The sequence below is a fragment of the Eurytemora carolleeae genome, unplaced genomic scaffold, assembly GCF_000591075.1.
Source record: "Eurytemora carolleeae unplaced genomic scaffold, Eaff_2.0 scaffold40, whole genome shotgun sequence".
In the NCBI taxonomy this organism is placed as follows: domain Eukaryota; kingdom Metazoa; phylum Arthropoda; class Copepoda; order Calanoida; family Temoridae; genus Eurytemora; species Eurytemora carolleeae.
In genome coordinates, this window is record NW_019396035.1 from 625,469 (window position 1) to 651,638 (window position 26,170).

The window sequence follows — 26,170 nt, forward strand, 5'->3', positions numbered from 1 at the left end:
AATTAATTAATATTAGGGAGAAAGTCTTAACCATCAAACTTCTAACGTTGAAATTTCAGAAGATACAATGAAAACTCTATAATGACGGACATATTTTCATTAGATATGGATGAGTCGATAGACTTCATAGTTAAGCACCTTCCGGAGTCGATCTACACCAGTTTAAATGTGACCTGGAGTAAGATCATGTCCGGGGAACCTGACTCAGAGGTTGTCACAACAGTTTTAATCTCCCTAATTATTCCGGCCGTGATCATCCTCATCATATCCTGGAGCCTGGGGACGAAGGTGAAGGAGAAGATCCCAGATCAGATCAAGAACAAGATCAATGCAGCGCGAGATTTCGTGGTTCCCCCCGAGGGTCCAAGGTTCAGGAAAAGAGATAAAATTGCCTTCATTGGACAAAGAATGGTCAAAAAAGTAAAGGCGGCCGGCAGCTATATCCGAGGAGGACAAGGACGGAAAAGAAAGGCTATTGCCAAGTTTGCTAAACGTTTGCTAGGACAACAGATATCTCCTGAAACAGGACATAAGTTCAAACTTCCCCTACCCTTGGAGTACCTGGAGGAGGACTTCGACGGAGGACACGAGATTTTACCGCAACAGCTGAAGTTCGTGCTGCAGAACATGCGAGTTTTCGGTCATTTTGAGCAACCAATCTTCCTCGAGATCGTTAAACAGATCGAGTATATGTCGGTGCCAGCAAACCAATATCTATTCCAGGTAAAACAAGTAAATATTATCATGAAACAATATTGTAAAATTTTATTGAAAAAGAGTGAAGAAACTTATCAAAATAATATGATTGGAAAGATCCAATGTGATAAAGAATATTACTATTTAAATATACTATTAAATTTAACCTAAAAAAAGGGTGGGTCTGTTATTGCTTGCTCAGTGTCTTTAACGTTTAAGACAGAACCTCGTTTAGGGGGGGGGGGGAGTAGTTTTAGGAGTGTTGTTAAGGGGGAGTTTTGGAGAAATATGTTTTCCAGACTTGTCATAAACATTAACTCTCTAATATTTTAGGTTGGAGATCCAGATGCCAATATATTTATCGTTCAGACCGGTCTTCTCAATGTTTACTCTACTGACCCTGAAGGGAACAAGTCTAGTCTAAAGCAAGTTAAACCCGGGGATTCTGTGATGTCTCTTCTCAGTTTTCTAGATCATCTCTCCGGACAGGAAAATAATCATTTTTTATAAAATCGACGAGAAGGGTCTGTTTCCAGTTTTTCAATCCACAGTTTTATATTTGTTTAAACTAAATCTGAACTAGCTTAATATTATAAACTCCATTAGACGATGTCTTTAACGCACAACTCATTGTGATAAATCCAGATTGACAAAAGAATGATACCAATGGGCGTTATTGGAATAATTAAAGTAGACATAATTTAAAATGATTTTATTTAACAGTACAATCCCTACAAGACTGTATGCGCCAAGGCAATGGAAGATACCAAGATAATTAAACTTCCATTTAGTGCGTTTAAGATTGCGTTTGAAAAGTACCCGGATGCGTACTTGCGCGTAGTTCAGATTGTGATGATTCGACTTCAACGCGTGACCTTGCTAGCCCTTCATCAGTATCTAGGACTAGGTACTGAACTGATTGCCAGCCAGCACAGGGGGAACAAGAACCTCAAGTATAGGTTAGATAGGATGGACTCTATCCAGGGAGCAGGAGCAGCAGATGAGTCAGTAAACCAACCTTCAATATTGCAGATGCAGTTGTCAAGTAAGTTTTTATTTTTGGGAAGGTTTGATGTATTAAGATTTCTGCCATCCGCGCGATCTTAAACTATTGCACACTAGTCAGACACATCCTTAAAGGGACTGAAAGAGTAATTTCAAGGGAACCTCCATGAAGAGATGGCGATGGCGATGTCCGATTTACAACGGTATCCTTGAAACCTTAATAAGAACAAAAATGTGGAAGATGGCGTCGTTGTTCTGGCTCAAAAACTCCTTAACTCTGATCTCCATTGTTTTTTATAAGCAAGAAATTTTGCAAAGAAACCATGAATTAAAGTAACAGTTTTGATAAACAAAAGAACGGATATCTAATTCGTACATAACCAAACAAAGTCTTCAAAGGTACCATTGTAAATCGGACATCACCACCTTTGTATGGAGTGGGACTTGAAGTTACATCTACAGTCCCTTTAATATGTCGAGATTGCTGCCATTGTAAGATCTTAAACCAGTCCAACACACCCTTAATAATGGAGTTTGGACTGGTGACAGGTTAATGAGCACTGCTCTGGATATCAGGAGGTTCATAGTAAATCACCCCAGTCTTAAAGTTGTATGATCCATGCCGGTACAACACGTACTGTATATGCTGTCCGTCGTACCGTCCAGTCAGGCTACCCAGTGTAGAGTCGAATCAGCACGTTTTATGTAATAAGTGTAGCTCGTGATGAAATTTCATTTAAAAAGTCTCGAAAACACTTGGAAAGTAAATTCTCGGTAAAGTTGACAGTTCTCCCTGGAAATTCCTCGCTATTAATAAATAAATGATTTAACTATTTAGATCAGAAGAAGAGGAAAAGTTCTATTGAGAAGCGGGAGGAGATGCTGATGTTTGCCCTTAAAACCTTCAAGGAGCAGCTAGGACTTGAATCTGAAGCAAGTTTGGAGGGAAATGTGGAAATCAGAGAAATTCCTGAAGGGTATGAAATCCTTAATGCTAATTATTTTTTAGATAATTTACTTTTATATAATAAGAAATATGTTGATGATCTTTCATCTCACTGTATTTATAGAATAGAATAGAATAGAATAGAATAGAATAGAATAGAATAGAATAGAATAGAATGGAATGGAATGGAATGGAATGGAATGGAATGGAATGGAATGGAATGGAATGGAATGGAATGGAATGGAATGGAATGGAATGGAATGGAAACTTTTGTCTCTTAAAGCATGGTTAAAGGGACTGTAAGCGTAATTTTAAGTGACTCTCTATGTAAAGATGGCAATGCCCGATTTACAACGATACCCTTAAAAGCTCTGTCTAATCAAGTATAAATTAGATATCCATGTTTTTGTTTCTCTTAAAACTGTTTATTTTCATTAGAGGTTTCTATGCAAACGTGACTCGCGCATTTCTTGCTTATAAGCATACAATGGAGAAATTATTAGAATAAAAACACTTATCAAGTCAGGAAAACAACAGTATCTTCAACATTTTTGATCAGATTAAGGTTTCAAGGATACAGTTGTAAATCGGAAATAGCGATCTTTGAAATTACGCGTACCGTCCCTGTAACCTTTTCTGTCTTCTCATAAAAGTTGTATTTAGATACCGGATCATGGAGGAGGATAGTTTGAAGGATGCAGCTTTGGTTCTAGTCGTCCAGGGTTGCTTCATCGTCTCCCAGCAGGGAGAGGACGGAAAGGAGAAGGAGCTCCATCATTGTTATCCTGGAGGACTTCTTGGACAACTCCAGGTTAGTTGGGATCTTCAATCTACTCCAATACAACATTAAGGTCTTTACAGGATTGCAAAACTTGTGGCTCTAGGCTTGAACAACATTTTGCAAGGTTTGCTTGGGTGTCACTTACCCCCATCGTACCCCCTAATCGTTTTGAGTCGTTTTTAAAAATAGTTTGATAAAACTTCTAAGATTCTATTAAACTTTGCACTATCTGTATCTTTAAAAATGGAAAACGATCCAAAAAAGATCGTTTTAACTTGTTAATTTTTTATTTGTTTTTGGATCGTTTTTGCATATATCTTCTGTCAGGGTTTAAATTTGACAATGTTTAAGAAAACCAAATGTTTAGAGTAAAAATTTGAAAAAACATTTGCTTTGCTAACACTTTGCCAAACTTTAACACTGAAAGAAAATATGCGCATAAAAAGACCCAATTGAAGGAATATTGATTCATGCAATTAATCAATATTTGATCTGATGTTTTATTTGAAGGTGTTAACAGGAGAACCATCCATCTTTACAGTGTGTGCTCGTGTGTCAAGTCACGTGGCCTGCTTGTCCCGACAGCTCGTCTTTGATCTAATGTCTGCTCAACCGGATGTTACTCTTCATCTGGCGAGCAGTGTGACGTCACATTTATCTCCTTTTGTTAGATCTATAGGTAACAAGATATTACATAAACATAGATCCACGTTTGAATAAAGTTTATCACTATCAGTGAATTTGTAAAAAAATGAGTATTAGACAATTTTTGTTTCATTGCTACTCATACAAAATACAGGTGTTGAAATTGAATTAAGTTTTTAACTTTTGTATTTAACTTATTGCGCACATTCTGAATCCACATCTTGAACCAAAATGTTATGGGTTACTAAGTCCTAATCTCTGATAAAATTTTCTTAATACTTTCTGTTGGAAATATACTCAATCGTTTTACTAAAATTTAGCATACTATACGTAATGTACAAATGGATTCTAGAACTTTTTTAAGTTTTCGTTTTAAACATACTCTAATTTTACATTTATAAAAATTCATTAGTAAGAAATTTCATATAATTACATATCCGAATATAACGCTTTATTTAGATTTTGCTCTGGACTGGATGCTTATAGAGTCAGGGAAAGCAATATATCGTCAGGGTGACGAGGCCGATTGTACATTCGTCATTCTCTCCGGCCGTCTCCGGTCTGTCATAGTTAGGAACGGTCGACGAGAGTTGGCCGGAGAGTTTGGACGAGGAGAACTATGCGGGATTATTGAAACTCTGACAGGAACTCAGAGGTCAACAACTCTCCTTGCAGTCCGTGATACAGAGGTTGCAAAACTCCCAGCTGGACTGATTAACTGCATCAAACTTAGGTTCCCAGTGGTCGTCTCTAGGCTTATGAGTCTTCTAGGTAACCTACATTTTTTTAGTTCCCGACATTTTTAAATTAGTTTCCGCCATTTTAAATATTTCCTAAACTTTTTACTTTGGAATAATAAATATAATATTTACAGGGAAAAGATTGCTTTCTCTTGAGCAACCTGGTCTCGGACAGGTAAGAACACTTTTTATTCTTCTATTTTTCCTGCAACCATGTGGATATTTCAGGGAGCTAGTGAATCTGTGGGTAACCCTGGGTTCAGTACCATTGCTCTTGTTGCTGTAACAGATAATATTCCTCTCTCCGCCATTACACATGAGCTTGTTCATTGTCTAAACATTATAGGTTAGTTTTTCTCTTTTTTGTGCATGAACCTTACTTATTTAGTCACTAGATAGTTTTTCAATTTAATCTCTCTTGACTGACTGTAGGAAAGTTTTTTCGTATTATTCCTGAATCATTTTCTCATTTTAAAATCGACTTTCAGCTGTAGTTAAGAAATAAACTGTTCACACCTAGATCGGTCTATGATTAGATTTAATCTCTACTTGGTCTTAGTTTGCTCTGAAAGATTTGATCTTAGTTTGATGAAAAACAAATAATGTTTTACGTATGTAACTTCATGGTTAAGCTTAGTTTCTTTCAGAATTAGATAGGACTTGCTCCAGGATAAGATTCAGACTTTGTTTGGTTAAGTATTTAGGTTCAGGATAGCAATCAATATCTGTTCTAGGTCCAGCTAAGAGAATATCTCCTGACGTGGTCCGAGCAGCTTTAGGAAGCTCTGCTCTTGAACCTGGGAATGATTATAAGATGACCGCCTGGTTGGGAGGTCAGGAGGATCAACACAAGGTTGTAGTTTACCAGGCTGATTCAGTAGAGAGACTTACACCTTGGACTCAACAGTGTATTAGGTCAGACTTTAATACAACTCAGTTTTAAAATCACTGTTGACGTAATTTTAAGAAACCCTCATTTATAGAGTGGCATGTCCAATTCACAACGGTACACTTCAAACCTTGTCTAATCAAAGATGTATGAGGATATCCTTGTTATTCTATTTTAAAATTTTTGATTATTTTCTTTGTGGGTTCTTTATGTAACCATAAAAGCGACTTGTGGATTTATTTACTTACTTGGGAATACTTTGTAATCAGGGTTCCAGATAGGAGTATTTCATGGTTCCAGATAGGAGTATTTCTGGGTTCCAGATAGGAGTATATCAGGGTTCCAGATAGGAGTATATCAGGGTTCCAGATAGGAGTATATCAGGGTTCCAGATAGGAGTATATCAGGGTTCCAGATAGGAATATCCAGCATTTTACTCATAGGTTTCTCATTCTTGCTGTTCTGGTATTTTATCATATAAAGACTTGAAATTTTTTATATTTCCTGCAGAAATAATGAAGGAAATTATCAGAATTTTAACACTTTTTAAGAAAGAAAAACGGCGATATCTTTCCTACTTAATGTTTCTAAAATAAAAGATTAAATGGTACCATTGTGAATCGGTTATGACACTTTATAGATGGAAGGTAACTTGAAATTAGGTCTTCAGTGTCTTTAATTAAGGTTTAAATCCATTTTTTATTCTGTCTAATAACTGATAATTATTCAGGCATGCTGACTGTATCCTGATAGTAGCGTGGGCAGATTCGAAACCATCCGTCTCCGGGTTTGAAGAGAAGCTGGAGAATCTCTCCTTGAGAACCACAAAGGAGCTGGTTCTTCTCCACTCGGAGGAAACAGAACTGCCACAAAATACAAGCAAATGGTTGGAAGGTTCGTTACTTAACATCTTATCCTAAAATGTAATTAAAAAGGTTTTCTTGAATTGAGTCTATCGTAGAAAGATCCTGGATCAGCGCTCATCATCATATTCGTGTTCCATCCCGTCTTTGTGTTAAACGGTCCGACCGGAGACTTGAAGAGCAGTACCAACAGTTGGCCATAGAGGGAGTTAAACCTGATATTCATTCTGATCTGGCGAGATTAAGCCGGATACTGACAGGAACTAGTGTAGGACTGGTTTTAGGAGGAGGAGGAGCTAAAGGTTGCTCTCATGTTGGTATGATAAAGGTAAGGTTTAATACCGGATACAATGTATTTTAGAATGTACATTCTCAAAGGGTCCTGAGTATCTGAAAATTGAGATTTTTAATCTAACCTTTTCTTCCGATATTTTCTCCCTAGACCAAACAAAAAATGTTTTATTAAAATGATAAACAGATATTTACAACATGATGATAATTTTGTAAGAAACTATCGATGAAAATAGCCCTCATGGACATCTTTGAGCTCTAAGATTGTATTTGTTGTATTTCTTATTTTAAAATTAGGGGCATTAAACGGGTTACCCACAAAGGATGAGACTTCAGAGACGAAAGTTCGGAATTAATACTGTCTGTTTCCTTATATTCATGGTTTCCTGCAACTTCAACCTTGTTTCGTTCTTTTTCAAATCATTAAATAAGCCATAAAATAACCAGAGTCAAGGCAGAAGACTTAATTTAACATTAGTGATTAGGGTCGTCATATTTTAAGAGTTTCAGATCGTCTTTACAGTCTCATCCTTTGTGGTTTACCCTGTACCGTATCACGTATGTATTTCAAATTTGTGAGCAATCCCTTTAATGATAATATATCCAGGCAATATTAGAGGCTGGTATACCCATAGATAGGGTTGCTGGAGTATCCATTGGATCATTCATGGGAGCACTCTGGTGCCAGGAGAGGGATATCAGCAAGCTCACCATCAAGGCCAGGAGCTTCTGTAAGAAGATGGGACAGAAATGGAGGATGGCGCTAGACCTCACCTATCCTTACACCAGTATGATGTCAGGGTTCGGGTTTAATACTCTCCTGGAGGAGGTGTTTACGAATACTCAGATAGAAGATCTCTGGGTTCCGTTCTTTACTATCACCACAGATATTAGTGTCTCTAGTATGCGGATTCATGAGGTTGGATCAGTTTGGAGATATGTCAGAGGTTCAATGTCTTTAGGTAGGTTTATTCTTCCTTTTCAGGTTAATTCTTTCTTTTCCATGTTTTTCTTTCGTTTTAGAATTAAACTTTTTAACTTTTTAATTGATAGATAGATAGTAAGTATTTTAAATTTAAGCGTAATGGACAAATCAGAGATCGGCAAAACCCCCTGAGGCCTTATCTCAAAATGTACAAGGGACTAGATTTCATGAATTGTGATAAGTAGCTGATTCATTTCAGTCCCAGGTTTCATTTTTAAAATAGTTTTGCTTCTTGAATGGATTTGATTTGTTGTCATAGGATGGACCACAATCCATGTTCGCAATCCGCATCAGAATACTAAATTTAAATATATTTATATTTCAGCAAGTTATATGCCCCCAATGTGTGACCCTGTTGACGGTCATCATCTGTTAGACGGAGGATATGTTAATAATCTACCTGCTGACATCATGCACAAGAAGGGAGCTCATCATATCCTGGCTGTAGATGTTGGATCACAGGATGAGACGGAACTACATAATTTCGGAGACTGGTTGTCAGGCTGGCAAATACTCTGGGCTAAACTCAATCCGTTCTCAACCATGCCAAAGGAAATTATTATCTTTCGAAACTCGAAGCTAACGTCAACAAGCTATCCTTGAAATTATTTAAGTTTTGATTATTTTAAACTGCACTGAAAGCTTTTTCTTCCTAGTATGCTTTCTTTTTTCCTTAAGTCCGTCATTGGTGGTCTTTTTGCTCAAATTGCCAATGATCTTCTCTTTTTTACAGTAATTCAAACATTGCTCTATGTTTAGATAATATTTCAATACTATCAGGTCCCAAGTCAAGCAGAGGTTCAGTTACGCTTGGCGTACGTATCCTGTGTGCGTCAGCTAGAGGAAGTTAAGAATGCGTCATACTGTGATTATATTCGTCCGCCTATAGACAAGTACGGAACCTTGCAGTTCGAGGCCTTCGAGGAGATTCGAGATGTTGGATACTATCATGGACAGGTAGGCGGATATGTTGGATATTATCATGGACAGGTAGAGGGGATATTTTGGATACCATCATGGACAGAAATGGGGATATTTTGGATACCATCATTGGGATATTTGATGGATCCGATAAGTGATGGTCACTAAAGCTTTTTTAATATGATTAAACATCTGCGGAACATTCTAGACTTATTTTGCTGGACTGCGTAAAGCTGGTCAACTGGGTTGGGTCAATTTTGACCGATCTAATCGTCGAGGAAGCTTAGAAAACCTTGCTGTAGATAAACATGCTCCAGGTCTACCAGGAAACTATGCAAGGTAATCATAGAGGAAATAAACCTTACTTTACAGATTTGCCTCGTCCATATTCTGTTACGTTTAAGATAAATGTTTAATTTTTCTCAAAAGTCAGCGAGAACTTTACTGAACCAAGAATTCTTTTTTTTCAGGTTTACTGATCTTGCTGAGATGGTTTGTCGGGTTCGTCAGACTACTCCAGATAGACAAATTGTCCCGTATTCTGCAGAATCTGATCTTTCTGATAATTCGGAGACAGAACCTGATGATTCGGATTTTCTAACGGATCCTGAAAACTGTATTGAAGAGGTAACCATTTTTTAATCCAAATTAATGAAGTTGCATGGAGATAACACTTACTTATGAAGTTAAACCTACAAACTGAACTTAACATTTATGGACTATGAATCTTCAATGTCAAGTTAAAAATCTTATCTAAATCAAATTTCTTACATCTAACATATTTCTTAATCTACGCCTAAATAAAAATATGAATCTTAAACAAAATAATAATCTAAACCTGAACTGAACTAATTTCAATCTCACCTATCGCTTAACTTAAAGCTGAATTAAACCCAATTTCTAACTTAACTTTAATCCTCAGGATGATGAAGATCTAGAGAGTGGGTTTATGTCAACAGGAAATGGAGATTTTCCTCCACAGAACTACCCGTAATGAATTTAAAACAATAATTAGAAAAATATGATCATTTCATGATTGAAACAAATAAAGGCTGAGATGGAATTTAAAGAATTGGAGTTGCGGTTTAAATCCGCCAAAACCCGGTTCAAATTAAGCGCCGGTTTAAATCTTGAAACATTTGATACAATTTTAAGTGGAACCAACCATATTTAAACTGCGGCTTAAATTTAAACCGCCGCTTAAATTCTTTAAATTCGGCCACTGATATCCTAAACCCCGATTGATTTTTTTTACACAACTTAATAGTTGAACCAGCTAAACTCTTTCTTAAATCGATTTTTGTGTATTTTTGTTGATTTTGAATACTTTTTATTATTGTTAGAACCTTAAAAAAATATTCCCACGTGATTATTTTAGATTGAGTTTGAAGGATGAGAATGGATCCAGATCTAGATCTTCTAGTTTTACTAATAAACCGGGACATATATAGAATACAGTATATTTATAGTTTTCATTTATTGGGATACCAAAAATATGAAAATATTCAACTCTTATAGATGATAATTAAATATCTGGCAAAAGCGCCTGTTTCTTTGCAATCAGAAATTTTTCTTATAGATTTGTATACATCTGCGCTATTTTGTGTGTTTTTGTACTGAATTTAAAATATGCTTTTTTGTTAGTATCATAGTTTCAGACAATATTTTACATGTTATGCTTTTCTTTTTAAATAGTTTTCTTGATTAATTTATATTCCTTAAATCGCTTGGATTTCTAAATCTCTTGTTGTTAAGGTAGAAAATGAGATTATTCCAATACTTCTTGAGTTGAAAACTTTTAAATGAACAGAATAAGCTAAACTAATTATGTCTGGCAAATCTTGTTTAATCATTGAGAGAGAAAACTTTTGAATGAGAAATCCTTAATCCCGATCGGTTAATTAATCTGGAGGTAAAATACAGGAGGAGAACAAGCATTATTCAATCTGGATTTTAAGTAAAAGAGTGGATCAAGCATTAATCCCGATATCCACCATTTAAAAATTCCCAGCTCATTTAGGTTTAACTGATATTTCAGATCTGCATTTTTGGTTAATCTTTAACCTTTCTTTTAAAGTTACCAAGCAGGGAACTTTGGAATGGTGGAATCGAGATCAATGCTTGATCCTCTCTCTTTTATCTCGAAACTAGCCTAATCTTGTGTTTGTATCCTGAAAAGTGTAGAAATTTCAACCAATCAGAGTGGTGTATCAGCAGCCGGGAAATTTGAAATTTTGCGCGCCATTTAAAGAGAGTTCTCGTATCTAATTAAGATTGATATACAATTATATAATTTTTAAAAACCGGTTTTTGATTTGTCAACTTTTGCCATAAAGAGTGAATTAAGCAAGAAACTAAAAGTGTCCACATTGGATATTCAGATTAAGCGATTGGGATTAAAGGTATCCGATTCTAAAGTTCCCAGCTCAGTTCAAATTTTTTTGTCATTCATTTTAGGGCTTAAACTTAAATTATTTTTCATCGTAAAATTCCATTCAGAAAATTCCGACTTAAATAAAATTTGCTGTGAGAATGATGTAAGGCATTTTCATGTTATTTTCTTATCGTTAACACAAAATGTTAAAATAGTTATTTTCCAGTTTTAAAGGGATTTCGCATTTGGACAAATGTTACGTTTTCTAAATCACCTCTCTTGCCATTTTTAAAAGCTACCAGCATTGATCGATTTCATAAAATTTACATTTAACTACTCGGACTAGTTTACGCAGTTTAAACAAGTTGAGAAGAAGTTTAATAAAAACAGTTCTACTTATAAATATCGAAATTAGAGTGTTTCCTCAGAGTTTGTAAAAATATAAACATTGTAATGTATACTCAATAATTGGTTCAAACTATTCTCTATCTCTCTCCCCAGTCCTCAAACTATTGGAATTTTGCCAAATATTGATGAATCCGAAGTTGCATACATCAATATTTGATTGAACTTAAACCAATTTATAAAATTTTGAAAAGTTTGAATCAAAAGTACGCCCTAGAACTTAGCTTTAGCAATATTTTATCATGCTTGAAATTTTATTAATACAAGGTTTATTTTAACGCTTAATATCTGGGTTCTTCATTCTTCAAGTTTGCTAACTCCACACACTTTCTGGTGTTTAAATTATAATCTAGTAGCCTAGTTCTCCAGGTTCTTTGAATGCTCTAGTTTGTCCATATGCTTCTTGATCTCTGGATGCTCCAGGTTCTCTGGATTTTCTAGATGCTCTAGGTTCTTTGGATGCTCTAGGTTTTCCGTATGTCCCAGGTTCTCTTGATGCTCCAGGTTCTCTGGATGTTCTAGGTTCTTATAGATTCTCTAGGTTCTTTGGATGCTCCGGGTTCTTTCTCTGAATGCTCTAAGTTTTCTTGATGCTCCAGGTTCTCTGAATGCCCTAGGTTCTCTGTAGCTCCAGTTTCACTGGATGCTCTCGATTCTTTGTATGCTCGAGGTTCTCTGGATTCTCCAGGGTCTTTGGATGCTTTAGGTTTTAATATGCTTTATGCTCTCTATATTCTTCAATTTCATCCGGGTTCACTACTGCACCGGGTTTTAAAGATTAGATATAGTTAATGAGTTCCCTTCGCCAAATTGTGTTCTAAACATTTAGTCAAGAACTCATCCATCTTATAAAGAATGCCATTTTCAATCCATTTTATACAAATATGTAAATATGTGTTCATGCTTTCAGGTCATACAGAGTGTCTCACGAAACATGACAGTTGGTGAATAGTTTAGAATGTCTTCTTCCATGATTTGCTAAGTTCTTTGATACCAAAAAGAATAATAAAAAATATTTCATAGCAGTCATATTTTATTAAAATTCATTTTAAAGTATAATGTATATCTGAGTAAGAGAATTTTTAACGAAATAAATTGCAAGAAGTCTTTTAGCTGTTATACAGTATATAGAAGAAGACATTCAAAACAATGCACCAACTGTCATGGTTCGTTGGACACCCTGTATCTTAAAATTATATTTTGTAAATATTAATATTATATAGAATTATCCGCAAAGTATGAGACTTCAGAGGAATTTATTCAATGGTTCCGTGCATTTTTTCAAATCATCAAGTTTACCCGTAAAAGGTGATATCCAATCCATAAGTTCAAATTCAACCTTCAGCTTGTCATATTTACAGAGATCCAGGGTGTCACAAACGTCTTATTCTTTGTGGGTAACCCTGTAATTAGCTGATCAATTAGCTTGATAAACCTGCATTGGTGCCATATAAATGTTGTTATGTATTATACAGATTGATAGAAAACGTGTGATTAATTTTATATCAGCAAAATTATTTAAATAAAGATTGTTTTTCTTATTCTCTTGGATATCGATCCTTTTTCCTTTTTTTGCATATATTTTATATTAGGATCAAAATATGTCAGCGTTAAGTAGAATAAATTATAAAACAGTTGCCTTTCTCGCACAATGGTAAATTTTGACCCTGAGGGAACATATATCCTCAAAAAACGAACCAAACTGAGTAAACACTAGACATTCTTACCTTGGTATTTTAGTGTTTATGCATCATAACGGTTTTAGATCAAGGTGCGATCCATGCATGGAATTTAAACCAATGTATTTTTTCGCTAAAACTTATTTTGGTTGAAATGATGATAAACAAGGATATATTAGATTCATGATTTTGTGCAGCAACAAAAATTTGCAGATTATTTATCAGTAATTATGAAAACATTAGATTGACATGACTTCTTTTAAATTATCAGACAAAAAAATGCCGAGTAGGTAAAAAATACAAGGACACAAAATCTTGTGAAAAATTCAAAGTAATGTTTATAGATGAATAAAAACGAAATGGCTCCCAAACACTGCTGTTTAAAGGGAGTGACCGGCTATGTATAAGGTATTTGAACTGAGTACGCAGTGTTGTCGAAAACTTCTTTCGGATTCATTTGAGACATATCACACTTTTTAAAGATCGGTAAATCCTGAGTTTGGGTGCAAAGCCTACGTTCAATACTCCTACTTTGGGGGTGGATACGCTTTCAGAATTAGTTTTTTTAAATTAATAATTTAACGACGATATAAAATGTAAAAATATTCTTCATACAGACGTCATGTTTAGGAACATTTGAGAAAATAAAAATTAATCTTATCATCGAAAATAAGTAATCTTGTTCAATTATTAGTTTCTATTATCTCATTATTCTGGTTTCTCATTATTCACAAAGATGTTCGCAGATTTTCTATAATTATTATTGAAAAGACGACATTTAAAAGAATTTGAAGAAATCTGCGAATAAATTCAAAGAAAATTAGAAATTCAATATAATAATGAAAACGAAATATTCGATTTTAGCATTGATTTATTGACAAATTTCTTTTGTGAAATATGTTCCTAGCCATCTAATTAGATTACTGTCTAATTTTTTTTTGTTGTCGTTATTTAATAATTAAAAAAAACTAATTCTGAAAACGTATCCATCCCCAAAGTAGGAGTTTTGAACGTCGAATTTGCGCTCAAACTCAGGATTTACAGATCTTTAAAAAGTTTTATATGTCTCGATCAAATGAATCCGAAAGAAGTTTTCCACAACACTTCATACTCAGTTCAACTACCTTACATAGCCGGTCACTCCCTATCTCTAGTTACCCGTTACTTTACACCAGTACAAAACAATATATATTTAATAAGAAAATGCTGGCATATAAATGTAACAAATTTGTTTATAAACTAGATCAAATAACTTCAACATAAGTTGCTGGGAAAATGCCGACCTTGCCGTCACATTCTCCCAGCCACCAGTCATCCTCCTGCTTGTCATGAATATTGATGATATCTCCGTATTTAATACTCAGCTCATCATACATATTCGCTGTGTAGTCGTACACAGCTCTACACTGTCCTATAACCGCAACCTGCTTCTCCTGGTAGTAGATCTCATGGATCTCATTATCCTGACTACTCGGAGATATATCCTGAGATACATCCTCCTCCGTACTATCAAACTCGTCGAAATCACTGTCAGGTTCAGGATCAGGTAGCGGAGTTCCTGGATCATCATCCCTCGAATAGTTTAAGATTGTTACATCCGTCTCTAATCCTCCGTCTGCTCTGCCCCTGCTCAGCAGATCCTCTGCTTGTGGACTGTATAGAATAGGATTTGTTGTTGTAAATACATGACTACGGTCATCGCAGATACCAATGGCAGTGTGAAGGTGAGGAGATCTGTTTGCTGGACTATGACCGGGAGACCAGGTTTCAACCCGACCGTCAGCAGTCCCCCGGTCCTCCCAGTCCAGGGGGACGGGTTGGGTCTCTGGTGTGATCCAGGACGGTATATTGAGAACACTCTGATACAAGCCTTGCTTGTCTTTTGTGTGATCTAGATAGGCTGCCATTGGATGGTTTACCCTCTGCTTCCCCTCAAGATCCATCATAACATTGAGTATCTTGAACCTCGTCGCTTCTAAGTATGTGAGCATAGCCTGCATATGGAGAAGTTTATCCTGAACATCCTGTTGGCTCTCTTCTCCACCAAACTTGGGAGTTTCCTAAACCAAACCAAATGATTTTTTATCAAAGGAATTTACTATTGAGTTTTGCAACAAACTCAAATTTTGATATCCATATATAATCGCAACCTGATAAGTAATAGTGTAGACCTTAGATATTTTAAATTCAGATTTATTATTTCCAGGTCTACAGCGCTGAGTTGCAAAGATATATGGATTCGAAAATCAGAGTATGTGGCAACGACTCAATTTCTTTCTATACATGAAGAAGTAAACTTTTTTCTGTTTTTATAAAATTAAAAATCAATTTGAATTTTACCTGAAGAGCTTTTGCTAGATTCTCCACTCCCGCTTTTCCCTTCCTTTCCCTCTCTATATCCGCCTTGACTATACCGACAAATTTACTCATTGATTCTCTCCGCCTTTCCCTGTTCATCACGTTCATTAGATCTTCAGCATAGAAGCTAGGAAGCATCTGTTCTCCCATCCCGTCCTGCTGGATCTCGAAGGTTAGGTTTGCAATATCTCTGCTCGTATCACAGAGGAGAACTGGTTCCTCTAACTGCTCGGTCAGGTTCTTTAACTTCGGTCTAGGATAAAGGAAGATTAAACAGATTGTCAATGGAATTTTTAGTAATTTAAAAGAGTGCCTTCATCAATTTATAACGAAATCGTTTCCACTTCAATCAATGTTGGTTTTTTGGCACAAATTATCAGGAGATAGTTGGATATTTATCTTATTCTAGAACAGATTATCAGGAGATAGTTGGATATTTCTAATTCTAGAACAGATAGCTGGATATTTATCTAATTCTAGAACAGATTATCAGGAGATAGTTGGATATTTATTTTATTCTAGAACAGATTATCAGGAGATAGTTGGATATTCATCTAATTCTAGAACAGATTATCAGGAGATAGTTGGATATTTATCTAATTCTAGAACAGATTATCAGGAGATAGTTGGATATTCATCTAATTCTAGAACAGATTATCAGGAGATAGTTGGATATTTATTTTATTCTAGAACAGATTATCAGGAGATAGTTGGATATTCATCTAATTCTAGAACAGATTATCAGGAGATAGTTGGATATTTATCTAATTCTAGAACAGATTATCAGGAGATAGTTGGATATTTATCTAATTCTAGAACGAAAAACGAGGATTTCTACGTCATCGCCTAAAGGAACTGTTAGATCGAGTTGATAACACAAAGGCGCTCCGCTCGCTCCTTAAGTTACATATGTTTAAAATCCTTTAATAATTTTTTTCTTGATCTTTCTGAAAGATATTTGTAGAATCAGAGAAAAGTTCAGAATCAAAATATTAGAATATTTGTTATAAATGGCCCTCTTATAAAAGCAATTACCGCCTTTTTCGACTTGACGTTGTGTTGCTTCAGCGTTGTTTGGTTTTACATATTGAGGATGGAATTTTTTATATTATCGACCTCTGGAAGTTTTTAATGTTTTTTTCCAATTGCATAGAATGGATAATTAACCTGTTTTCTTTCATGAGTGTGAGATATTGTTTTGCTTTGTTCGCCAGCTGGGACGATCTTTCCTCCTCGAGCCGACGTAGAGCAGAGCTGCCACGTACTATAGATCCTTCCCAATCCAACCTTGATTATTAGATCATTTTAAAATCATGGTTGATCCCGAGGTGTGGAGATCACAAAAAAATTGTCTTTAAACTCATGTGTCTTTGGTAAGCCAGATATTTTTTATTTTTACTTCAGAAATTAACTTTTATGATGATTATAAAGGAATTGCAGAATTTTTAAAAGAATAATTGTGTAATGACACAAAGGAACTGATTACTTGCCACAAATTCTATTTTTCTAACCCCTTTATCTTTGCAACCTGATGTAGACCAAAGATATTTCTAACTATGAATTCTGTTATATCATATCGTCAAAGCTTGAAATACCAAAGATTTACACTATTACGTTGCAAAGATAGAATGGTAGAAATTGAAGCGAGTAATCAGTTCCTTTTATTTACAATTCAATACAAATTTTTAATAATATAGACTAACTAATGTTTAAGGGAACTCTCTGTATTAAGTGCATAAGCTCTTATTGTAAGAGTTTGTTTAATTGTTCAATACCTTGATCTCTCTGTTTTGATACAACTGGCGTAGTATTCCATATCACTTTTCCGAACCGAGGATTCACTCTTCTTCCTCTTGGACTCGAGCTTGATGTTGTCCTTGTCGGAGAGCTGTCGACCCCGTCCCAGCTTACAGTCCAGGAGTTGATCTTGGACCTTCTCATTCTCACGACAAGATAAGTAGGATCTAAACAGATATTTTAATAAGAATTCTCACGACAAGACAAGTAGGATCTAAACAGATATTCTAATAAGAATTCTCACGACAAGACAAGTAGGATCTAAACAGATATTTTAATAAGAATTCTCACGACAAGACAAGTAGGATCTAAACAGATATTTTTATAAGAATTCTCACGACAAGACAAGTAGGATCTAAACAGATATTTTAATAAGAATTCTCACGACAAAACAAGTAGTATCTAAACAGATATTTGTATAAGAATCCCTGAATAGTTCTTATAAAGGATCATATTTATCACTTTAACCTCCGGTTCATTTCAAGTACATAGCCAACTTTCAAGGAGCTAGAGCAAGCAGTACAGTATACATAAAGATATTATAAGGCAAAAAGGGACAGTGAACCAAAATAATCAGCTCCTTCTATGGAGATTCTCGAGATCAATTGTCAAGAAACAAAATTGCATGGAAGAATACATGCTAATAATATGATCAAATTAAATCAAATGTGCTAGCAAAATTAAAAATGCGTTTAAAATTTGTAAAAATTGATGTTTGGAGTTAAAGTAGAAAGACAAAAAATGTTATTTATAAAACGAATTGTAATACTCGATCTACATGAAACAATTGGCCGTTTCCATTGATGTTGAAGCTTAGAATGAAAAAAATCATTTCTAAACGGAAAATATCTAATTCATCATTTATGTCTGCACTTATTATACGTATGTGTATCATTATTTATTTTTCAACCACAAAACGATTTGAATAAAACCTAATCATGGAAGAAAAACTCCAATTCATTCTTTCATTCTTACCGCACCTTCCCCCTCCCTCCATGGTTATGAACCCCTTAGTTCAATTATTAAAAAACAAATATTTTTGAATAACGCATGACTATTTAGAAATAATGCGATATTGCTGAGATTTTATTATTTTTAAAAATAGTTTTAAGATAAAAATTATCCAAGGAAAAAAACGATCATGTTTTGTACTATTACCCTGAAATATTTGCTCTATAGCTGGCAGTGCTGAAATAAACCATTAAATGTTGAATTTGGTTTTATAACGAGAGTGGGAAGAATTTGTGTGAGAAGTGAGGCTAAAATATCCTGGTCATTGGTTGCACGCTGAACCGAATCTTTTCTTAATTTTAGTTAAAATCAAGCCTTTTCATTTTTTAAATCCCGCCTTTAACTCCGGATGAAAAATTAAAAACAGAATGGAGATGGGCAGATTAGAGGTAAACACAAGACATGCTCTGTTTATTAAATTAGTTCAAGTTAAACTGTTTCTTGTGTTTAGTTTAGCGTGGTACGTAAACATAAGATAATGATTTAATGAACATAATTTACTCCGAAACCTATCCCAGCAGGATGGAGAAAATCCCGCGGTTTTTCACGGGAAAATATACAACTGAACAGTTAGTAAAGAATAAATGGAGAGGAGAAAAAAAACACATTAATTTCGGCGTTTCCTAAACTTTTCATTTTGATGCAAGTACTCGTCAATGTACTAGGTATTTATCTTCATAAGAATATTGAGAAGTAGATGTACTAGGTATTGGTAGATGAACTACAAGAGAATATTGAGAAGTATATGTACTAGGTATTGGTAGGTAAACTACAAGAGAATATTGAGAAGTATATGTACTAGGTATTGGTAGATGAACTACAAGAGAATATTGAGAAGTATATGTACTAGGTATTGGTAGATGAACTACAAGAGAATATTGAGAAGTATATGTAAAAAAGTTTAGATACTTTTTGCTGACAATTAATCCCAACCTATTTAAACACTTTCAGATGTTGATTATTAGAATTAAGGTGTTTATATACCACGTCAAATAAAAGTAGATTCAATGTTTTGTTGACATTTTTTTAACATAGCTTTTCTCTCTGAAGAGATTTTGAGAAGAAAAAAAGTGCTGAATTTCTAATATATAAAATACATCAAAACAAAAAAAATGAACCTTTACCCCAAACTTCAATTTTCTAAATCCCATATCTTTGCAACCAGAGGCCGAATTTAAAGAATTAGAGCGGCCGTTTAAATTTAAGCCGCGGTTTAAATATGGTTGGTTTCCCTTAAAATTGTATCAAATGTTTCAAGATTTAAGCCGGCGCTTAATTTAAACCGGGTTTTGGCGGATTTAAACCGCGGCTCAAATTCTTTAAATTCCATCTCTGATGATGTAAACCTTTGATATTTTAAACTTACATTATTTTTACTAACAGAAGGTCTATGACAATGACATACGGTTACAAATAAGAAAATCAGAGTTTGTGGCAAAATTCAATTCCTCTATTCCTACATCGACGTAAAATCAAAATAGCTAAGAGTTTATTGAAGTCGTCCCAGAATTTTGCATAGGTGTCACCTTTCCTTTATGTTTAGATTGAAGAACTTACTTTGCTTTAGCTTTGTTCTGAGTAGATTTCCATTCTTGAAACTGTTTATTCCTTTTCTCAACCAGGGCTTCTATATTCTTCCTTGACTTGTACTGGTTCTCAAGGAAGTTCTAAATATACATTATTATAATTATTATTATTATTATTATTATTATTATAGTTTTAAATATCACAGTTTATGACATCAGGGTTTCAAAGAAATACAGACTAGAAATTAGAATATGAGAAAAGTAATCAGTTCCTTTGAAGAAAACGGATGAGAAAATAAAATGATGATATTTGAAATCAAGAAATATGTTTTGTAACCCAACTCTGTTGCTCTGGGCATCATGATACTGCAATATTTCCAATACCCAGGGAGGGCGGGATGACTGTTAAAAATCCCGATATATGAATGTGCTAAATAGTTGTATCTTGAAAAAACTGCTGAAGATATTTTGAAATTTTTTTTACAGGTTTAAAGATTAGAATAATTAGAGTCCGGACGATTAATCTAGGATATAAGAATAATTCAGTATAGTATATTTTCATTTCAAATAAACCGATATTTAGAGTGAAAAATGGTTTTTTCTTTAAGTACTTAAAATGCTATTAATTTATAATTTTAACAGGGTTCAGATGAAATTTCTTCTTAAATAATATTTGAAACCATTTTAACTGCTAGACAGATGTTTAAATCTTACACTATAGGAATTATCCAAGTCATGATATATATATATATATATATATACTATATATATATAGCAACGGATAACTTTAAACGTAATCTTGTACAACCTGAGCTGAAAACTTTAGAATGGTGGATATCGATATTAATGCGTGTTCCTTTCTTTTTCTTAATATCGAGACTAACCTAATCTTGTACTTGTATCCTGAAAACTGTATAGAATTCAACCAATCAGAGTCGCGTATATGAAGCTGATAATTTTCAAATTTTGCGCGCTATTTAAGATTATATACAGAAATGGGAAGAACTTTCTAATTTAGAAAACCGGTTTTTGATTTTTCTCTACAATATCCAAAAAAGAACGGTTTAGAAGAAAATCAAAAGTGTCCATCAGATACTCAGATTAAGTAATCGGGATGAAGGATATCTAATTCTAAAGTTTTCAGCTCTGATATAATTATACAATTTATACCTCTATTTAAGAAATTATGCGATACAACTTATCCTTTTACTCTGCTTGGAATGAAACAAAGGATAATTTTTTACTTGGTCATCTTTTTTAAGTAAACCCGTTTTCGCTTTTTCCAGAGAACCTCTTATGTATAAGATGCCTTATTTTTCACAATAGCTTTATGTCAGATAACTATAAGGTAATTAAAGTAGTAATAATTTAAATTTAAAAAATAAAGATATGTAGTTTGAAATTTTAAAAAATCTTTGAAAAAATGTTGATTTATAGATTTTAAAAAGTTGGAGGTAGTGAGGGTAGTGGAGAATTGAAAAAATAAAGGATTAAATAAATGTTGATGTTAAGATTTTAAAAAGTCAGTGGTAGTCAGGGTAGTGGGGAATTGGAAAAAAATTTTGAATAAATGTTGATAAAAAGATTTCAACAAGTCGGCGATAGCGGGGGTAGTTTGAAATTGAAAAAAAAGTAATTAAATAAATGTTGATATTAAGATTTTTAAAAGTCGGAGCTAGGTAGTGAGGGTAGTTGAGAATTGAAAAAAAAATCTTGAATAAATGTTGATAAAAAGATTTCAACAAGTCGGTGGTAGTGAGGGTAGTAGGGAAATTGAAAAAAAAATCTTGAATAAATGTTGATAAAAAGATTTCAACAAGTCGGTGGTAGTGAGGGTAGTAGGGAAATTGAAAAAAAAAATAATTGAATAAATGTTGATAAAAAGATTTTAAAAAGTCGGTGGTAGTGGGGGTAGTTTGAAATTGAAAAAAAATTCTTGAATAAATGTTGATAAAAAATTTCAACGAGTCGGTGGTAGTGAGGGTAGTTTGAAATAAATTCCCCACTACCCTCACTACCACAGACTTGTAGAAACCTTAATATCAACATTTAATCAAGAATTTGAGGGGATTGATTGGGGTTGAGGGATGCATGATACACCGAGAAGGCAGATACTCTCCCAGCGAATGGGATTGGGCCCCAGTGGTGGATTACGCATTCATCCCCCCCTCCCCCCTTCCTTAATCTCTTTGTCGGAGTTGCCGTTCACTTTGAGCCCAAGATCCTTTTTAAATTCAAATATATTAGTTACTCTCTGTTTACGTTATGAATCCCTATCTGTCTCCATGCCCAACCTTCGATTGATGCTGCACTGATTTTCTCTTTGGTTTTTTTTGTGTATATGTTTTTTTTTTTAATGTTAAAATTTAATTAAAGAATTTGGTTAACAGGGGGGCTCAGCTAAAACAGCCCCAGGCTATTGAGTCCGCCTGCTGCGGAAAATAATATTTTACATATTGTAATTTTTAAAAATTAATTCGTAAATATTGTTTTTTTTTCTGCAGAAATAAATGATTTGATTTGATTTGATTTGATTTTTATTTTTCAATTCCCCACTACCCTCACTACCTCCGACTTTTTAAAATCTATATATCTTGAAACACATCTTTGTTTAATTAAACCACACAGGATGTCTTGAAATACATCTGTGTTTAATTAAACCACAGAGGGTGTCTTGAAACACACATGTCTTTAATCAACCACACACAGGGTGTCTTGAAACACATCTGTGTTTAATCAAACCACACAGGGTGTCTTGAAACACATCTGTGTTTAATTAAACCACACAGGGTGTCTTGAAACAAATATATGTTTAAATTAGTATCCTTAATGTTTTTTTATCTAAGAATTATTGCGGTGACTTTATAAAACCGAAAGTTCTCAGTTAAATGTTTAAAGGGTACCTCGTGAATCAGGCAAGTATTTTATATATAAAGGGTCCTATGAAATTATGCCCCCAGTCCGTGTAAACCACATATTCTATCCTGTATGTGAACTTTTCTAGAGATCATTCTGTACATATTAAGAATTAAGATATAATTCATCTTGTATATAATTATAATTAGATAAAACTCTTCTGGTTTCACGCTTTTTCTGGTCGAACCAATTATACTTGTATTGAACCAAGGTATATTTACGTGAAATCTGTTGTCTTTATAATTGCATGATTATTTTCTTCTACGGGATTCATTTATCAGGGGGGAAATTATAGCTGATGGTTTCATGGTTCTCCGGTTCATCAGTTCTCCTGAGAGGATTTAGGTGTAATTTAAAGTATTTTACACAAGGAAACTAAAATAAAAGAACAAACCTGATGCAAACAAGAGATAATCAACGTTTAATGAAAAACTTTATGGATAGTTTTTGAAGATTTCGTTCAATGATTGTTTTTAGCAATTTCAATTGAACTTTAGTTTGGCTTTTCCCATTTTTAAACTTCCAACCTTCATATCTTTGTTTACAAAAAAGTGTACTGCATTGTTGGGAGAAATAAAAACAACTGGAGGTTCCCGATGAATCTTCCTTGTTCCAAAAATAAGTGAATGCTCCATGCTTGTTTCTATCTGGGGATCATTGAGTACAAGTTAATGAGAGTAAACCAGGGAGTAAGGAATAGAAGGGAGATATAACTGACGCGGTTCGCCCTACCATATGATTATACATGCTTTACAGACGAAGTACTCCATTTGAAAAAGAGTTTAAAGGTCGTCTTTTAATTTTTTAAATGTAGTTACTTTACCATAATAAATTAAAACAATCTTATTTAATATAAAAAAAATACGTTTGCATTGCTAATAATTTTGCATCTTAAAAAATGAATTTATTTGGCGATGTTCAGCATACTTTTTTCACTGTTAAATGTATTCAATGACCTTTTCTGAATACATGTAATTGTGCATAAGACGACATTTAAATATTTCTTATTCAAATGGAGTACTTCGTCTGTAAAGCATGTATAATGATATGGTAGGGCGAACCGCGTCAGTTATATCTCCCTTCTATTCCTTACTCCTTGGAGTAAACTCCATACAACAAATCTTGATGGAGAATAATAAAAGTAATTTCAGGGTTTAGTTAGATAGATTTTCAACTGAATAAATTTCATAGATAGCTCAAGATATGTATTGCTTTATTTATCCGTGCGTTAAAATCCAGTAATTATACAATTCTACTTTATGTACATACTTTGGTAAAATAACATGATGGGATTACTCTCTATTGGAAGTTTTTTCTTTTAAATTTTGGATTTTGGAATTTTGGAATTTAAAAAAAGATATGGGAATATATATGCATTACGCGTATATGAATACTAAGAACACAGATGGATGGGTTTTACATATTGTTTTATATATGTAACATAATATATTATATTATTATGTATGGGTTTTATGTATATATTATATATATAACATAATATGTTATATTATATTGTTAATTATTATTTTAAAGATTTATTCACATATATATTTATGGTGTAGTTTAAAATTCTATTTAAATATTTTATGTTTTACCTTGAGAGGTTTCCCTATCTCGTCTGCAAGAGCTGCTGCTATAGTTTTATGAATCTCCGCGGACTGTTCGAAATCATTTGCAACAAAATACCAGGCATTAGGGACAGTTCCACTTCGCTCCTTGCTGGCTTTTAGCAGCTTCGAGGAGAGCTTAAACAGAGTTCTGAAAAAAAGAATATATTATGTGGACTGCTAACTCGGGTCACCTTAAAGGGACTGTAAGCCTACTTGACCCTCAATGTAAAGATGGCAGTGCACGATTCTCAACAGTAGCCTTGAAACCTTAATCTGATCAGTACTGGAGAATATCTTGTCGTTTTTCTAGCTTTTACGGGTACCGAAGTATATATCAGGTATTGCCATCGTTACCAGGAGGGTCAGGTTTGAATTCCTAAAATCGCATTTTAAAGGAAAGATTACATTAGATTCATATTTAAGAACTTTTAAGATTGCTGTCTCTTACTAATTTGTATTTGTTTAAAACTTAGACAACCCTATTTATTCAGTATTCAAACAATGTTCCCTTAGAGTACATTTTTAGGCAATTTTTCATTGTAATGCCTTTTTAGAGCTAAAAGCGAGCTATTTGGTGGTATGTACATTGTATACATTATACAGTAATAATTGATTATGTTATTCTTTTTTCTCTAAAAATAAAAAATAACCTTTTTTTCCATTTCTTCCTTGACTATTAAGAAATATATTATAAATAAGTAACTTTTTTCGAATTTGTTTTATAATTCTGAATGCACTGACATATATCTGGTTTTCACAGCTCTAAACTAAACATTATTTATTTTCTAATAATTTCCCTTTATAGAAGCTCGCCCTCCGGAAGAAACCTGAGAATCTACAGGTTTATCCCTAGGATGAGAATGTGGGAAGGTTTAACCAAGTTGTACTCCTAATCTAACCAGTAGTGTTTAACCCACCTGGAGTAGGATAACTCAAGCTCGGCTCTCTCTGCCAGGACGGAAGAAACTTCTTTACAAAAATCTTCTCCGGATTTGATCAAATCTTTGAGATCATCAAACCCCTGGTGTCCTTTCTTTGATACAGTTCTATTGAGAATCAGGGTTGATCTCCGTCCTAACTTTGGTTTCGGAGCTTTAGTAGTCATTGTTGTGCATTTTTATCTGAAAAATATAAAATATTCTGCTGAGGTTTATTGTTCTAAACCAAGTTCTAGAAAACTAATTAGGCTAAAAAAGGTAAATGAGATTGTCTACGTATTTTTAGGTAACCTTTAATTCAAAAAGTGACATCAACGGCTTACAAAGATTCTCTTTAATACATTCAAAATATAAGCATTGAACAAGGAGATATTCTTGTTTTTGTCTCAAATTTCAAAGAAAGTAACTCTCAGATTTCTTAAACAGAAAAGAACGTGAAAATGCTTTTCTAATTTGAAAAAAAAGTTCTACTGTTTATCAAATCAAGGTTTCACTTAAAATTATGACCTATCACTTTTATGTTTATACTCTGTGTTTACAAGTTTATATGTCAGGGTATATGTCCTTGTGTTTATATGTCAGGGTATACTATATGTTTACAAGTTATATGTCAGGGTATATGTCTACAAGTTTATATGTCAGGGTATATGTCTACAAGTTTATATGTCAGGGTATATGTCTACAAGTTTATATGTCAGGGTATACTATATGTTTACAAGTTTATATGTCAGGGTATACTATATGTCTACAAGTTATATGTCAGGGTATATATCTACAAGTTTATATGTCTGGGT

The 26,170-nt window shown here is 34.0% G+C and overlaps 2 protein-coding genes across 3 annotated transcripts; one reads left to right on the forward strand and one right to left on the reverse strand.

The window, feature by feature from the left end:
• The first annotated feature begins 38 nt into the window (after positions 1-38).
• On the forward strand, positions 39-13,084 carry LOC111698006 (neuropathy target esterase sws). 2 transcript variants are annotated; one of them, XR_002764444.1, is made up of 20 exons: positions 39-723; positions 1,030-1,185; positions 1,420-1,741; positions 2,540-2,678; positions 3,311-3,458; positions 3,939-4,107; positions 4,533-4,844; positions 4,948-4,988; positions 5,042-5,159; positions 5,548-5,728; positions 6,433-6,596; positions 6,664-6,893; positions 7,464-7,818; positions 8,167-8,393; positions 8,622-8,798; positions 8,971-9,101; positions 9,233-9,389; positions 9,685-9,752; positions 10,141-12,451; positions 12,765-13,084. XR_002764444.1 is itself a non-coding variant. In XM_023468217.1 (19 exons), the coding sequence occupies exons 1-19, from the start codon at positions 82-84 to the stop codon at positions 10,211-10,213; spliced, it is 3,810 nt and encodes a 1,269-aa protein (XP_023323985.1). In that variant the 5' UTR covers positions 39-81; the 3' UTR covers positions 10,214-13,084. The 2 variants fall into 2 exon arrangements, 1 of the variants encoding a protein (XP_023323985.1); XM_023468217.1 differs by having other exon boundaries at positions 10,141-13,084.
• A 1,311-nt stretch (positions 13,085-14,395) lies between these two features.
• On the reverse strand, positions 14,396-25,578 carry LOC111698531 (nostrin). Its single transcript, XM_023468888.1, has 7 exons — positions 25,356-25,578; positions 24,424-24,586; positions 19,944-20,053; positions 17,354-17,542; positions 16,746-16,865; positions 15,561-15,831; positions 14,396-15,280 (listed from the first exon to the last, which is right to left on the reverse strand). The coding sequence occupies exons 1-7, from the start codon at positions 25,541-25,543 to the stop codon at positions 14,465-14,467; spliced, it is 1,857 nt and encodes a 618-aa protein (XP_023324656.1). The 5' UTR covers positions 25,544-25,578; the 3' UTR covers positions 14,396-14,464.
• Between the last annotated feature and the right edge of the window lie 592 nt (positions 25,579-26,170).